Here is a 15,866-nt window from a genome sequence, read left to right on the forward strand (position 1 = left end):
CTTCAACCCTCCATGGTCTCCATGGTCCCAATTTACTCAGGAGATCTTGTCTTTTTCTACTTCCCATGTAGATTAGATCCATGTATATCTCTCTTAGGGTCCTCATTGTTGTCTAGGTTCTCTGCGATTGTGATTTGTGGACTGGCTTTCTTTGTTTTATGTTTAAAAACCACATATGAGTGAGTACATGTGATAATTGTCTTTCTGTGTCCGGAATAATAATAGACTTTTAATTTTTTTATTCTACAAACAAGGGCCAGAGAGATGCCTCTATGATTAAAAACACTTTCTGTCCTTGCAGAAGACTGGAGTTTGGTTCCCAGTAACCACATGGGAGCTCACACCCATCAGAGAACCGAATGCCCTCTTTTGGCCTCGATATGCATGTGATGCACATAAACTCAGGTAGGCATACACACATAAATATAGTAAATAAATAAATATTTTTCAGTTCAACCAACAGTTGAGACTATAGCATAGAAAGTAAAATATTTAATGTACTATATTTAAAAGCAGATAGGAAAAGATGCATCAAACATGTCAACAGTTTATCACTAGTGATAGAAACTTTAAACACTCTTTAGAAGTTTCTCACAACAACTCCTGACTCTTAAATGACCTTTCTGTGAAGGCCAATGTGCAAATACCTTAACTCACATTCTACCCAAGAGAGGCACAGAAACATGGATACCAATGGACACTCACTCCGAGCCATGGTCACTTGAGGAGGTGGAAGGGATGAGACGCAGGCCCCTAGTCCTAGCTGTAAGAGATTATCCCTTTGCCGACTCACTATCTTCCCCTCATTCAGTTTTTACCATTGCAATGGACTTGTTTCCTGTGTTGCACTTCTGTTTCCTGTCCTTGTGGAAAAATGCATAGGTCAAGTGACTGCCTAGGGATGACCTGACTCTGAATCCAAACCTCATCCCTTCTCTTATCTGTCTCTTCCTCTACCAAAGTGGCCTCTACAGTTTTATAAAATCCCCTTCAGGCCCTGCAGACTAAAGGCAGACTCTGGAGGAGCCCAGCACAGAAGTGAAGCCTCAACCAAAACCGATGATCTTTAGCTGAGCAAATACCAGCAAAAACCCTGTGTAGGTAAAGTAGACTTTCACATTTTCACTTATTAAACATGATCGTTTTATCCAACTATTCCATTCATGTCTTGAAAAAAATGATAAGTTCAGTTGTCCTGTGTCACTGCAGAAGGAACAGCTGTTTTTTCTGTGAGTTCCAAGGCTTGCAAATGTACTCAGTGTTCATATAACAAGAGTAACCCCGCCCCCTGCAAGATTTACCTGCAGTCACTGTCTTGTGAAACAGGATGGGGTTGGCCACAAGGACAAGCAGTAGTGGCAAGTATGTGGTGACATAGTGGGGGATGGCATGGTCCAGGCCCCTCTCACACCTGAAAAGAGGAATACCGAAACATTCTCCTTTAAAGAAAAGCTTTAGCTGAGATGGCCCACTTCCCTGGAAACTGAGATAAGAGGTCATGTTCCTGTCTCACATATGGGAGGAGTGATAGAGCATTTCACTGGGGGAACCTTTTAAAGGCCTTCTGGGAAAGTATAGGATGGAAAAAGTCTTCCGGAGTGGTGGATTCTCTGCTTTGAGTCTCTTCAAGAAAACACACTCATACACACACACACACACACACACACACACACACACACACACACACAGAGTCCAAGTAGAAGGGGAGACAAAGACACCCATTTTAATACTGGACTTTGAGTACTTGCTATGTGGCCTTGCCTAGGAACTTGAATACGATCCACTTCCTCTCCTTGAGCAACTCAGAAGGTAGAAGTTTAAGATGTGAAAAAAGCTGGGTGTGGTGGCACTCGCCTTTAATCCCAGCACTCAGAAGAGGAAAGCAGTGGCGTCTCTGTGTTTGAGGCCATTCTGGTCTACACAGTGAGTTCCAGGGCAGCCAGAGCTATAGAATAGAGAGACCCTGCCTCCAAAAAAGATTTAAAATGAAATGTCGTTATCATGAATAACGAAGTCTCAGCAGTTGTTTTTAGGGCAACTAATGAGGATTTCTACAGATTAATCATGAAAATCATTGGTCACCTTAGAATGCAGTGAAAGGTCATGCACGCATCTGGCAAATATAGGATCTGGAACTGAGGAATGGCTCAAAGGTTGACGGCACTTGCTGTTCTTGCCGAGGACCTGGGGTCAGTCTCAGCACCCACACACCATAATCATCAGAGTTCCTGTCCCCTCTTCAGACCTCCTCCAGCACCAGGCACGCACATGATACACATACATACATGCAGGCAAAACACTGGTATAAATAAATTATTTTTTAATTAAAAACATTAAGAACTATCAACTAAAACACATATGATTTAAGAGGAGAAAAATGGCTGTGAATTAATAAACAAAGGCCAAGCAGGCCATGGAACAGTTCAGGTACAAAGAGGCCAACGAGCCGCTATGATGACTCTTTCTAACAGAAATAATGTTCTTCTTCAGTTATGAAGGATCAGTGTGGTCTGGAAAAATTCCAGGGACATGAGAAGGCAGAGAAGAGTAATTCTGACAGAAAGGCAGAGAGAAAATGACAGAGCTCCCTGAGAAGATCCCTGGTTGGCAGGTTGCAATTGTTGAAATGAGAGTGAGGATATACATAAAGAACACCCAGGGTTCCAGAAAATGGGTAGCACAGGACTAAGAGATAATCACACATCGAGACTTAAATCCAAGCTCAATTAAAGGCATTTGAGCACCCGGGGCCTCCTTGTGAGCCCCGAATCAATGGAAGTCTTGGACTCAATTTTTTTCTGGGAATTTCCAGGTCCCAGAGGGGAGGACACAAGAAAAGAAAGGGAGAAAAGAAGGAGCTTTCCAGTTAAGCGTGCTCTACTGTGATAGTGGTAACACTGTTGTCTGTTCTTTATAAGCTTTCCAGAAAGCAAAATATAGAGCGTGCCTGCACAGAGCTCCCTGAGAAGATCCCTGGTTGGCAGGTTGCAATTGTTGAAATGAGGAATGTCCCCAACAGGCTCAGATATTTGAAGAGGCCTTCAGTTCACTGTCTTTGTTCTGTGTTTGTGGTCAAAGACATGATCTCTCAGCTTCCTGATCATGTAATTATGGCTACCGCTTGCTGCCATGCCTCCCTGTCACAATGGACTTTTCATCTCTCTGGAAGTGTAAGCCCAAATAAACTCTCTCTTCGTTAAGTTACCTTGAGTCACGGTATTTATTCACAGCCACAGAAAAGTAATTCCTAGACAACGCAATACCAAAATGGAGACAGACATCTAACAAAAAAACTGAGAGTCGTCAAAAACGTTCTGCACTATGGGTCAGCAAACTTCTCCCGTACAGAAGCAGATGATTCGTATATTTCAGCTTCGTGGTCTCTGTGGTAGCTCTGAATCCTATGTCTGTCAAGCAAAGGTGGCAGCGGTCCACACACAAACAAGTGTGTGCTCCGCTAAAACTTTATTAACAAACACAGGCAAAGGGTAGGATTGACCAGGAGGGCTCTGCTGTGCTGAGCCCCGGTAGACACATTCCTAAAATCACAGAGATACTGTCTACCTCTCTGTTTTCTTCTTAAATTTACAGTGGTCATCCTCAGGCCCTGAGGTTTTATAAATAGCTCTGTTCGCAGGGAGGGGTGGATCTCAATGCCTTAAGCGTGCTGAAAAATTCTCTACCACTGAGTTACCGTCCCTCATTCTTTTCCAGTGGGATTCATCTATCCAGCTTTTCATTCCATGTTAGAGACATGCAGTAGACCAGGGATCTGAGCACTACATTACGGGGTGACCGGGCTTACCTGGACACAGACGGGTAGTAGAGCATGACTGCCCCCTCCACGCAGAGCAGCACAGCCAGGCCCCAGGCCATAATGTGGTAGAGCATCATGGTGCTAGGAGAGAACAGAAGAGAGGTCGCCACAGATTAGATGGCCACATGCCTGCCCAACGGAAAGGACCAGATCGACTTCTGTGCCATGAAGGGTTTCCTGCCAAGAGTTTCTCGTGCTGTCGGTGAGGAGGTTGTTGGGTTTACATTGTTGTATTTTCAGATGAGGTGAAATTCACATCACATAAAATTTGTTATTTGAAAGTGAGAAGTTCAGAGATGCTTTGCACATGCGCAGTGTTGTTCAGCCATCACTACTAACTAATTCCAGGACATTTTGATCAGCACAAAAGAAGAATTTGTTCCTGTTAGTAGTCACTACCATTCTTGCTGGCTCTGAGAGCCACCTATACGCCTTATTCTGTGGAGTTGTCTGTTCTGGATATTCACACAGATGCTAATAAACTGAATGGCTTTGCATATAGTATTTTTCACTTAGCGAGTTTTTCATGGTTGTGCAATAAACCGTCATATGGACAAGCCCCATTATGCTCCTTCAAATAGAAATTTAGATTGTTTCTATCATTTGGCTACTATGAGTAGTACTGTTGTGAACATGTATATACAGTTATCTGAGATCCTATTTTCAATTCTTTGGGGTGTGTGTGGTATGCATGTGTGTACTGTGCATGTGTGGTGTGCGTGTGTGGTTTGTGTGTGTGGTGTGTGTGTGTACATGAGTGTGTGTGTGGTATGCGTGTGTATGTTGTATATGTGTGTGTGGTGCGTGTGTGTGTGGTGTGCATGTGTGTGTATATGTGTGGTGTGCATGTGTGTGTGTGGTATGCGTGTGTATGTTGTATGTGTGTGTATATGTGTGGTGTGCAAGTGTGTGTGGTGTGTGTGTGCGTGGTGTGTGTATGGTGTGTGTGTGGTGTGCGTGTGTGGTGTGCATGTGCATGGTATGTGTGCATGTGTGTGGTGTGTGTGTGTGTGAAATTGCTGGGTTAAATGGTATGTCCATGTTAAGCCAATGTACATCTTCATAGACAGCAGTCAGTTGCTCTATGACTAACCTGTACCCCAACCCCTTCCTATTTAAATTTTGAATGAACCAAATTCTCTTTGTCTCTGACAACAGTGAACACCACTTTTTCTTCTTTCCTTGGTTTTGGGGTGTGTGTGTTTAAAAAAAAACTAAGTGGGAGTTCACCTTGTTGTCCAGAGTGGCTTTGAACTCCTGAGCTCAAGTACTTGTCCTGTTTGAACCTACAAAGTAGCTGCAACTACAGATACACACCATTACATAATTCCAGTTCTGATGACAACCGTCCTAATGGGGGGGGTGGTGGCTGCTACTTCTGAGACTCAATCTTAATAATAAAAAAAAGAGAAACAATCCCATATGTAGATATCCTGAGAAAGCAGTGTTCAGTTCTCGCCTGTTGTGATTTGAATGTCATCAGGAAATTCTAATGGGGAAGTGACAAAAAGTGGAGCCTTCTGAAAAGTGATCAATTTCAATGTGTGATTAGTTGGCCCCGTTGCTCTGACCCTGTGGTAATCCATTATGGTGACCATATATGGCACAGTGAAATCACTTGCAACTTTCAGTGGCCAAACGTTTATGGAGCAAAAGCTGTAGACACAGAAAATACCAAGAACAACACAAGTCACTTTTCTGAATTTCACAATTTCAAGTGGTTGTCATATCAAATCCTCATAAGAATCATGCAAGTAATTGTACCCCCTAAGCACTAAATAGGGAAATAGGAACAGAGGCTGGGAAATCGAGTTCAGAACTGTGATCATCCAAAGTAGAAGGCTAAGTGTATAAGTTAAGTAGCTAAACGGTGTGGTAGCCAGAACAAGGTCTCAATGATGTCCATGTCCTGATTTCTAGAACCTGGAATACAATATGGCAGGAAAGTCCACAGATGTGATTAAGGATTGTTGAGGTGAGCTCATCTTAGATTACCAGGGTGGCCCAATAGGAAGTCATAAAAATACAGGAATTTTGGGCTAGAATACACATAGCTATACCCCTGTCTCAAAAACTGATGGGTAGATAGATGATAGATAGATAGATAGATAGATAGATAGATAGATAGATAGATAGATAGATAGATAGATGATAGAAAGAGACGATAAATGATAGATCGATAAATGATAGATAGAGGATAGGTAGATGATAGATTAGGTAAATAGATGATAGATAGATAGATAGATAGATAGATAGGTAGGTAGGTAGATAGATAGATAGGTAGGTAGGTAGATAGATAGATAGATAGATAGATAGATAGATAGATAGATCAGTCAAGCAGTGATGGCACAAACCTTTAATCTCAGCACTCAGGAGGCAGAGGCCAACAGAGCTCTGTGAGTTTGAGGCCAGCCTGGTTTACAGAGTAAGGTGAGCTCTATAATAACCAGGGATACACAGAAAAACTCTGGAAATAAATTCAAAATGCAAAAAGGTAAGTGTTAAGGTTTAAAACACTAAAATCTAGGAAAAAAAGGCTCTGTTTTAAAGTGTGAGAAGCTAGAGAGATGCTTCAGTTAAGAGCACTATACCACTCTCACAGAGGACCTGAGTACAGTTCCCAGTAGCCTTGTCAGGCAGCTTCACAAATGTCTCTAGCTCTAGCTCTTGGGGATCCAGGTAAATACCCTCTTCTAGCTTCTTCAGGTACCTGCTCATAAGCCCACACACAGGCACACAAATATACACATAATTAAAAATAACTAATAAATAAAAGGGGGATGGATATCTTGGGTGGAAATCAGACAAAGAGTGTAATCTGAAGGCTCAAAAGAGACTCGGTGTCTCAGGACCTGGTTAGACATCTCAAATTCTGCTGGCAAACCTGAGGCTTTTCTTTTCTTCCTCCCTCCTCTGCACTCCCCATTCCCTGCATAGCTCACATTCCAGCCATATCCCTCCTTTATCTTTTGCAGGTACCCACCCAGTCCACCCTTCTGGTCTAATTCTCTGGATTGGAGGACGTGGCCTTCAAATACTGCCTGTATCTCTGGTAACTCCGTAGAGCCAGTGGAGCCAGCTCATCCCATGGAACAGTGGAGAGCATTCAAACAGATGCTTCTTTGTGATCGGGTGGGCAGGCTGGGCTCCAGCAGTCACAGACACTAGCTGTCATGCGAGATTCAGCAAGATACCTAGCAAATGGCAGCCATGTCCAGTGGGGATTCTGACTTTGAAGAGCAGCTGTATGAGCAGAAGTCATGCTCATGGATCAGAGCAAGAAACTAAGCAGGAAAAGAAGCAGAGGCTCGCACACAAAGCTTCCAGAGAAAAACCACTTTGTTCCAACTGCTGGGAGAGCACAAGGAAATGACTCCAGCATATTTTGCCTCCCCCATTGTAACCAGTTCCTGGAGTATCCCTCTCCGGCCTCACAGGGGCAGGAAGCTGCAGGGCGGGGGCTGTCTGTGGTGTGAGCATTGCCAGAGATCTGAGGGATCCTGTCTGTGATGTGAACATTGCCAGAGATCTAAGTTATGCGCAGACTCTGCTACCCTGGAGTGGCCCTCTGCAGGAGCTGTGTTATTGATGACAGCAGAATATGCAAATTCCACCACACCCTCCCCTCATTTGGGGCCACAGCAGCTGTATTGACAGAGCAAGGAGTCCAGTCCAGGAGGCAAGACTAGCCAAATCCAAGGCTGGAGGTCACTGAAACCTGGGCAATGGTTCTTCCTTCTGTGTGCCACAACAGCCACATCTAGGCTACAGGATACAGGAAACGGCCGTGTTAATAACAGACGCCTTCTGAAACCCAACCAGACTATGAACCTGCACCCTCACTCTGTGTCGACTCGTGGCAGTCAGACCATAAGTAAACACCTGCATACCTTTATCTGAATGCTTCATGGTTCCCAACTGTAATGGTTTGTCCTATCCCTGTAAGAGACAAGCCCCACCCACTCAATGCCTGTCTGTCCTTCCTTCCTGTTGGCCCCAGCCTCTTCTTTTCCAGCTCTCTCCCTTCTCCCCATTTCTCCCCCTTCCCCTCCCTCTCTCTGTCTCTTTTTGTCTCTGTGTTCCTGTCTTTATCCCTCTCCCCTCTGTGTGTGTGTTCCCCTGTCTTTCTCCCTCTCCTCTCTCTCTCTCTCTCTCTCTTCTCTCTGTGTATATGTTCCCCTCTCTTTCTCCCTCTCCTCTCTCTCTCCCTCCCTCCTCTGTGTCCCCCTCTTTCTCCCTCTCCTCTCTCTCTCCCTCCCTCTCTCTGTGTTCCCTGTCTTTCTCCCTCTCCTCTCCCTCCTTCTCTCCCTCTGTGTGTGTGTGTTCCCCTCTTTCTCCCTCTCCTGTCTGATGGAGGAGGTTCATCTGTCTTATCTGTTGCTTTTATTGGTTAATTAATAAAGAAACTGCCTGGCAACCCCACAACTGACAAAGGTCTGATCTCCAAAATATATAAAGAACTCAAGAAACTAGACCGTAAAAGGCTAATCAACCCAATTATAAAATGGGGCACTGAGCTGAACAGAGAATTCTCAATGGAAGAAGTTCAAATGGCCAAAAGACACTTAAGGTCATGCTCAACTTCCTTAGCGATCAGGGAAATGCAAATCAAGACAACTTTAAGATACAATCTTACACCTGTCAGAATGGCTAAAATGAAAAACACCAATGATAGCCTTTGCTGGAGAGGTTGTGGAGAAAGGGGTACACTCACCCATTGCTGGTGGGAATGCAAACTCGTGCAAGCACTCTGGAAAGCAGTGTGGCAGTTTCTCAGGAAATTCGGGATCAACCTACCCCTGGATCCAGCAATACCACTCTTGGGAATATACCCAAGAGAGGCCCTATCCTACAACAAAAGTATATGCTCAACTATGTTCATAGCAGCATTATTTGTAATAGCCAGAACCTGGAAACAACCTAGATGCCCTTCAATGGAAGAATGGATAAAGAAAGTATGGAATATATACATATTAGAGTACTACTCAGCAGTAAAAAACAAGGGCTTCTTGAATTTTGCATACAAATGGATGGAAATAGAAAACACTATCCTGAGTGAGGTAAGTCAGACCCAAAAAGAGGAACATGGGATGTACTCACTCATATTTGGTTTCTAGCCATAAATAAAGTACATTGAGCTTATAATTCATGTTCCTAGAGAAGCTAAATAAGAAGGTGAATGCAAAGACAAACATATAGGCATCCTCCTGAATATTAACCTTCATTAGGCGATGAAAGGAGACAAAGACAGAGACCCACATTGGAGCACCAGACAGAAATCTCAAGGACCAAATCAGGAGCAGAAGGAGAGGGAGCACGAGCAAGGAACGCAGGACCACGAGGGGTGCACCCATACACTGAGACAATGGGGATGTTCTATCAGGAACCCACTAAGGCCAGCTGGCCTGGGTCTGAAAAAGCATGGGATAAAAGCAGACTAGCTAAACATAGCGGACAATGAGGACTACTGAGAACTCAAGAACAATGGCAGTGGGTTTTTTATACTATTGCATGTACTGGCTTTGGGGGAGCCTAGGCAGTTTGGATGCTCACCTTACTAGACCTGGATAGAGGTGGGTGGTCCTTGGGCTTCCCACAGGTCAGGGAACCCTGATTGCTCTTCGAGCTGATGAGGGAGGGGAACTTGATCGGGGGAGGGGAGGGAAATGGGACGCGGTGGCGGGGAGGAGGCAGAAATCCTTAATAAATAAATAAATTTAAAAAAACAAAAAAAAAGAAATAAAGAGATGTCCTCAGGAGAAAAAAAAAGAAACTGCTTGGCCTTTGATAGGCCAGCCCTTAGGTGGGTGGAGTAGACAGAACAGAATTCTGGGAGAAAGAAGCCGAGTCAGGCAGTCACCATGATTCTCCCACTCACTCCAGACAGACACAGGTTAAGATCTTTCCTGGTAAGCTAGCTCATGGTGCTACACAGAATATTAGAAATGGGTTAGATCAATATGTAAGAGTTAGCCAATAAGAGGTTAAAACTAATGGGCCAAGCAGTGTTTAAAGAATACAGTTTCTGTGTAATTATTTCAGGGCATAAGCTAGCCATGTGGGTGGTCGGGTGCTGGGGACGCAGCCCGCCGCTCCTCCACACAACACCTGTCTCTCTCCCTCTCTCTCCGTGTTCCCTTGTCTTGCTCCCTCTTCTCTCTCTCTCTCTCTCTCTCTCTCTCTCTCTCTCTCTCTCTCTCTCTGTTCCCCTGTCTCACTCCCTCTCTTCCCTCCCCCCTCTCTCTCTGCCTCTCTGCTCTTCTCCCTTCTCCCCTTCTCCCCTCCATATCCCACTAAATAAATATCCAACCTCACTCTGCATGGCTGTTCCCATCCATGTCTCTGCCTCTCACCCTGTGCCCAGGACCAGCCACTTTTGTGGCCTGCCAGAGATCTTATGGCTTCTGATGTCCACACTTTCATCTCTTTTTGCAACAGGGTCCCATTATTCAGCCTGAGTTAACCTCCAACTCCAGATCTTCCCGCCCCTGTCTCTGGGGTGCTTGAGATGACTCTGAGGAGAACCATACTGTCATTTTCTTACGATGCATCATACGTTTAGTTCAAGGTCTTTTTCAAGATGTCAAGCCCTGTGTAATATTGTTTTGAAACCTCAATATTCTTCACTAGAGCAGGAGCTACAGTGAAAGCTAAAATTTAAACTTCAAGTCTATCTTAATAATATTTCTGGGCATGGGAATTAAAGGGGGAAAGGACTCTGCTCTGCCAAAGAAAGCGGATGGGTGCTTACCAGATCTCAAAGGACATGTGACATTTACCAACCTTGTTTGCCAAGTTGTGCCCCTGCCCTGGAATTTAATACCCGCCTCAGTCTCTCTAGGGTGAGACTTGGTCTCCACGGAAACTGAGCATTTTGTGACTTCTGCTGTATGCCTGGCGTCTCTAGGATGGGGAGCTCCCTCTGTTTCACACAGGCACATTAACTTTTTTCTTCAAAGTCTTACTATTTTTTGTATTTATCTATTTTGTTTTGCTTTCACATCCCAGCCCTTTCCCCTGCTTCTTCTCCTTCCAGTCCCTCCTCTCACCTCTTCAGGTTCCCTTCAGAAAAAGGCCCACCTCCCATGGACATCAGACAGTTATACTGAGACTAGGCACTAGGCACCTCCTCTCCTATTGAAACTGAATGAGGCAACCCAGCAGGAGGAAAAGGCCAGGGAAGCAGGCACCAGAGTCAGAGGCAGCTCCTGCTGCCACTGTTAGGGGTCCTGCGAAAAGACAAGCTATGCAACTGTCACATACGTGCAGAGGGACAGGCACATATCTCCACGCTTGATACTTGCCCACACTCCTGCCTTTAAAAAGCTTCTGGCGCTTCACGGCCCATGTATTAACTTTCCATGTGATCTCACATCCTCAGAAGCCATGCACTTTCCAAAACTTTCTAGATGCTGGCATTGCCATCATCCTGCCTGCTAAAATGAATGTTGACCTTAGAATTAATACTGAAGCCCCTGAGGAGCAGGGGACAGGGTGGGAGCCCGGATGATAAACAGAGCATTAAAAGCAGTGCAGGATGACAGAGTGAGAGGCTCTTACACAGTGCTCACTTCCAAATGCCTGATTCTGACTGGAGAGATGGCTCAGTGGTTAAGAGCACAGGCTGCTCTTCCAAAGGTCCTGAGTTCAATTCCCAGCAACCACATGGTGGCTCATAACCCTCTGTAATGAGATCTGGTGTCCTCTTCTGCCCTGCAGACATACATGCAGGCAGAACATTGTATACTGCTTTTAGGTTTTTGGATTTTGATGTGGCCACTGGAATTGAACCCAGGGTTTTGAACACATACGCTTTTCACTTGAACTTACCAACAGCCTCTAACTCTTTAATTTCCAAAGTTACTTGTTTGCAAGTTTGGAAGAATCTTGATGCTTTGAATTTACCATTGGTATCTTATAGAAATGAGCTGTCAGCTGGGAATAGTGGCAAATCCTTTTCATCTGAGCACTCAGGAAACGGAGGCAGGAGGATCCTAGGTTCAGGGGCAGCCTGAATTGCATAGTGGAACCAGGTGTCTGAAAGAAATGTCACTATAAAAATGAGCAAGCATAAATATTTCTGGATAGAAATCCAATTGGCAGGTGATATATGGCACGAACCGCACCACCAAGAACCTTTGAATGCCCAACAGCATGTCCGACTTTCCCTCACAGAAACAGGAAAGACATCCCTGTCCGTGTTCCCAGTCATAAATACCTCAGTCCCGCCGATCTCCTGATCACCAGGTACACATCGACTGCATAGCAGAAGAGCCACCAGAGGCAGGCGCCGTACAACAGCTGGACCCACATCTGTAACCAAGAGGAGCTCAGCATTAACAATTCTAGCAGCATGCATAAGGCCTGCAACTCACACCTGCAATGAGGGGCAGACACGGCTCTGTCTGACGGCATTGGTGAGCCATCCCACGTGAACACATTCTCTGAAGCACACGATGGCTGTGGCCAGGTGGTGTCTGTGTATGCATGTGTCCTCTGTCAGTATAGTTAGATTTGACACAGGAACTCTGTGTATACTCTGTCTATAGAGTTAGATTTGACATGTAGGTTCATCCTCTGTCTATGTAGTTAAATTTGACATGGGAACTCTGTGTATCCTCTGTCTATAGAGTTAGATTTGACATGTATGTGTGTGTCCTTTGTCAATAGAGTTAGATTTGACACGGGAACTCTGTCTCTGGTGTGCTTAAGACAAGGCACATGTTCACTGAGACAGAGGCATTGTTGGAGTGCAGCTAGGGAATCATAGAGTAGAAATGGAAATAAGCTGGAAATTCTACCGAGGAACAGAGACTTCCACATGGCATTCTTACCTTCTCCACATCATTCCTGTGAAGGGATGGCAGTGCCAGAAGCTTAGTGTGTTTCTCTTTGTGTAATCTATGTGTTTACTGCATGTTTTACTTATACAAAAATTTCATGTGGAATATTTCATGTAAGTATATTTCCTTTAGAAAACCACATTCAATCTTTCTGTCTTTCTCTATAGCTGACTTTGATTGGGGCTGCGTACACATTATGGAAAAAGTGTGAGTGTGCGTGTGTGCGTGCACACGTGTACGCATGCCCGCATGTGTGTGTGTGTGTGTGTGTAAGGTGAAGGCTGAAACACTAGATGGTTCATTCTCAGACTTGTGTATTCATCTACACCCCAAGTAGATTTGACCTCACACTGACTCCTGGTCCTCAGGTCCAGGGTGTGACCTGAGAGTTGCATTCACCACAATTCCCAGTGTTTGTTCTGCTGACTTTGAAGACTATCATACAGCAGGAGCAGGAGGAGGGTGAGCAGAGGGAGGCATGTGCGCGTGTGTGCGTGTGTTCACATGCACACGTGCGTGTGTGAAAACCATCATGCAGCAGGAGCAGAAGGAGGAGGGTGAACAAAGGGAGGTGACTTACTGCACTCCCCACACAGAAAGCAGCAGGCCACATGTCAGTTCTATTCACACCAGAGACGTTTTCAATGAAATCTGGGTAGGCTACCCATACCGTGGACCTGATAACAATTCCTGGATGAGAATTAGAAAGTAAAAGCTTTATTGATTTTAATTCAAAACTGCAACAAGCTGGTTGTTTTAGAGGGGGTATAAAAAAAGGGAACAAAGAAAGGAAAGAGAGAAAGATGAAAGAGAAAAGCAGACATATTGGTGTGCAACCATAACAAGGAAACTGAAGGCTGAGCAACCAAGATCGTTGTTATTGTGAGAGTTGTCCCAGGCACTTCAGCGTCTGTTCATGTTATAAGCAGGAACAACATTGTTCCTGTTTTGTTTGGTGATTGGGAATCACAGCACCACTGGAAGATCTGTGATTTTCACTTGTACTTTTAATATTCTTGTTACTCATCATATAAGGACCTGGGAAAATGCATGTGTACCATGTAACAAACTACTCCACACATGCACGGAAGAATTAGTGTGGTCCCTGAACTCTTAAGCCAAATCTTCTAATTATCAAGCCACCACTAATAAATTAGAACAGCTTTTCTGAAAAGTACTTCAGTCTCATGTCTACAACCTCATCTACCAGATTTTTTTGAAGGATTATGTTCTTTTGCTACTCAACAAGATATTTAGGTACGTCTTTATTTCTAATTATTTGAGCTACAGAACTAAATTTCTTATTGATACCTATTCTGAGAACATCCTGAAGGAATCAAGTTATCCTGCACGGAAAACCATTTATCCCTTCTGGAAAGGAAATGGTTTTTCCTGTCGTGCTCTCCAAATGTGAGAAAGTGACTTGGAATTACAGAGTATTCATGGGAACTCAAACTCTTCAGTGTCTATAATCACATGTTTGTAACTGTTGGCAATGGTATAAAACAGGTCTTCACTACACAAATTTTTTTGGCTTTGGTGCTTTCTTTCTATTGGAACCTGACAGACAGAAATTCATCCAGCCTGGGATTTGCTTTTAATTAACCCAGCCAGGAGGAAGGAAAAAGGGAAAAGATATGCAAACCCGGGCAGGATGCATCTGGGGATTCAGGATACTTCTTTATAATTATAGATGACCTGCATGCATATTGGGCAATTCCCACACCAAGCCGATAAACTAAAACGTCTAGTTTGGAGTTCAGTAACGTGCATTATGCTCTAGTTGAAAGAGGACATCGACAAACTCATTTCTGTTAAGGGCCAGGTCATTAACCATGGTTGTTTTGTGGACCACAGCATCTATTTCCCACCTTCTACTTGGCCCTAGCAGAGCTAAGAGGGTCTCAGATCAGGAACAAATGCTGTGTTCATTCCCACGCAGCTTTATATAAATTTATGCAGCCATCACGTGCCATTTATCTTCTCTGGGATACTGAAACATTTTAAAATGTTGTGTCATTCTTTTTAAATTTTTATTTATTGATTGATTTTTATTGAGCTCTACATTTCTGTCTGCTCTCCTCCCTGCCTCTCCCCTCACCCATGGTCCCCATGCTCCCAATTTACTCAGGAGATCTTGTCTTTTTCTACTTCCCATGTAGATTAGATCCATGTGAATCTCTCTTAGGTGTCACAAAACATGCACCAGATAGAACTTTGTATACCTGAGGTTCAAAACCAGACTGAGGGGTTGGAGACAGAGCCGGTCTCTGACCCAGCAAGCACAGGACCCTGGTGATTTCAACAAGAGCTCAGAAGATAGAATTTTTAGATGAAAAACAAAACAACCAACAAATAAGCACATTGGGGAAAAAACATGGGCACGGATGGCGTTGACTGTTACTCCTCTTTGAATTAACAACCTTGCACGGTCTACCCCGTGAACTGCGTATTCCATCCCCAAAAGGAGCCGGCTGCACAACCTTGCACATTCTATGTTCTGCGTATTCCATCCCCTAAAGGAGCCCGCTACACAACTTTGCACATCCTACTCCGTGAACTGCGTATTCCATCCCTAAAAGGGGCCGGCCGCACGTCCTTACCCAGGCAGCCCAGAAAGTCGCAGGCGGTGGCAGCGCGGAGGATGCGGACCGAGGCTGGTGGGGACGTCGCAGGCCCCGTGTGACTCACAGATCTGCGTCCAGGCAGAAGTTGCAGGAGGCCCAGCACCAGGCGGAGAGCGCCACTGCCCAGGCACAGCGCGTGAAACACCCGCGGTTGGAAGCTCAGCACCAGCTGCGTGGCTGCGTCCCTCGTGGGACAGCAGAAGATGCCCAGGCGTGGGGAGGCCATTGCAAAACTCAAGGCGTTTTCAGGCTTTTGCAACTGGTCTTGCTCCGTTCGGCAAAACACAAGGCTTTTGCAGGTCAGGTGCTCTGGTGGCCAGGGAGGTTGGGCATCATGTGCCTGGGCCTCTTTCCCCACCCCAGCCCCTTAGGCTGCGAAGGCGCCTGGCTCCGTCTTTGTAGGCCACGAGGTCTCATGAGGCTAAAGCTGAATCTTCAGAGGGAGGGATGGGGGAGGAGCGCAAGGAGTGAGCAGGGGTCAGCAATTTCCCTATGCACCAGGCCTTCCTTGTAGCTTCCCTCCCCATAACCTGCAGCCCCCAACCTGGAGAGATCTGTCCCATTCATCAGACAGTTTGT

At 45.0% G+C, this 15,866-nt stretch overlaps 1 protein-coding gene across 1 annotated transcript in view; it reads right to left on the reverse strand.

Moving 5' to 3' along the window:
* Positions 1–15,513, reverse strand: part of Gpr143 (G protein-coupled receptor 143) — a 26,035-nt gene extending 10,522 nt beyond the window's left edge. Inside the window, exons 1-5 of the mRNA XM_013350615.2 lie at positions 15,264–15,513; positions 13,241–13,350; positions 12,036–12,130; positions 3,806–3,898; positions 1,302–1,411 (exon numbers count right to left, since the gene is read on the reverse strand). Of these exons, the coding sequence (XP_013206069.1) occupies positions 1,302–1,411; positions 3,806–3,898; positions 12,036–12,130; positions 13,241–13,350; positions 15,264–15,513 (658 nt within the window). The remainder of the gene's footprint in view (positions 1–1,301; positions 1,412–3,805; positions 3,899–12,035; positions 12,131–13,240; positions 13,351–15,263) is intronic.
* Between the last annotated feature and the right edge of the window lie 353 nt (positions 15,514–15,866).

Source organism: Microtus ochrogaster, chromosome X (assembly GCF_000317375.1).
Source record: "Microtus ochrogaster isolate Prairie Vole_2 chromosome X, MicOch1.0, whole genome shotgun sequence".
In the NCBI taxonomy this organism is placed as follows: Eukaryota; Metazoa; Chordata; class Mammalia; order Rodentia; family Cricetidae; genus Microtus; species Microtus ochrogaster.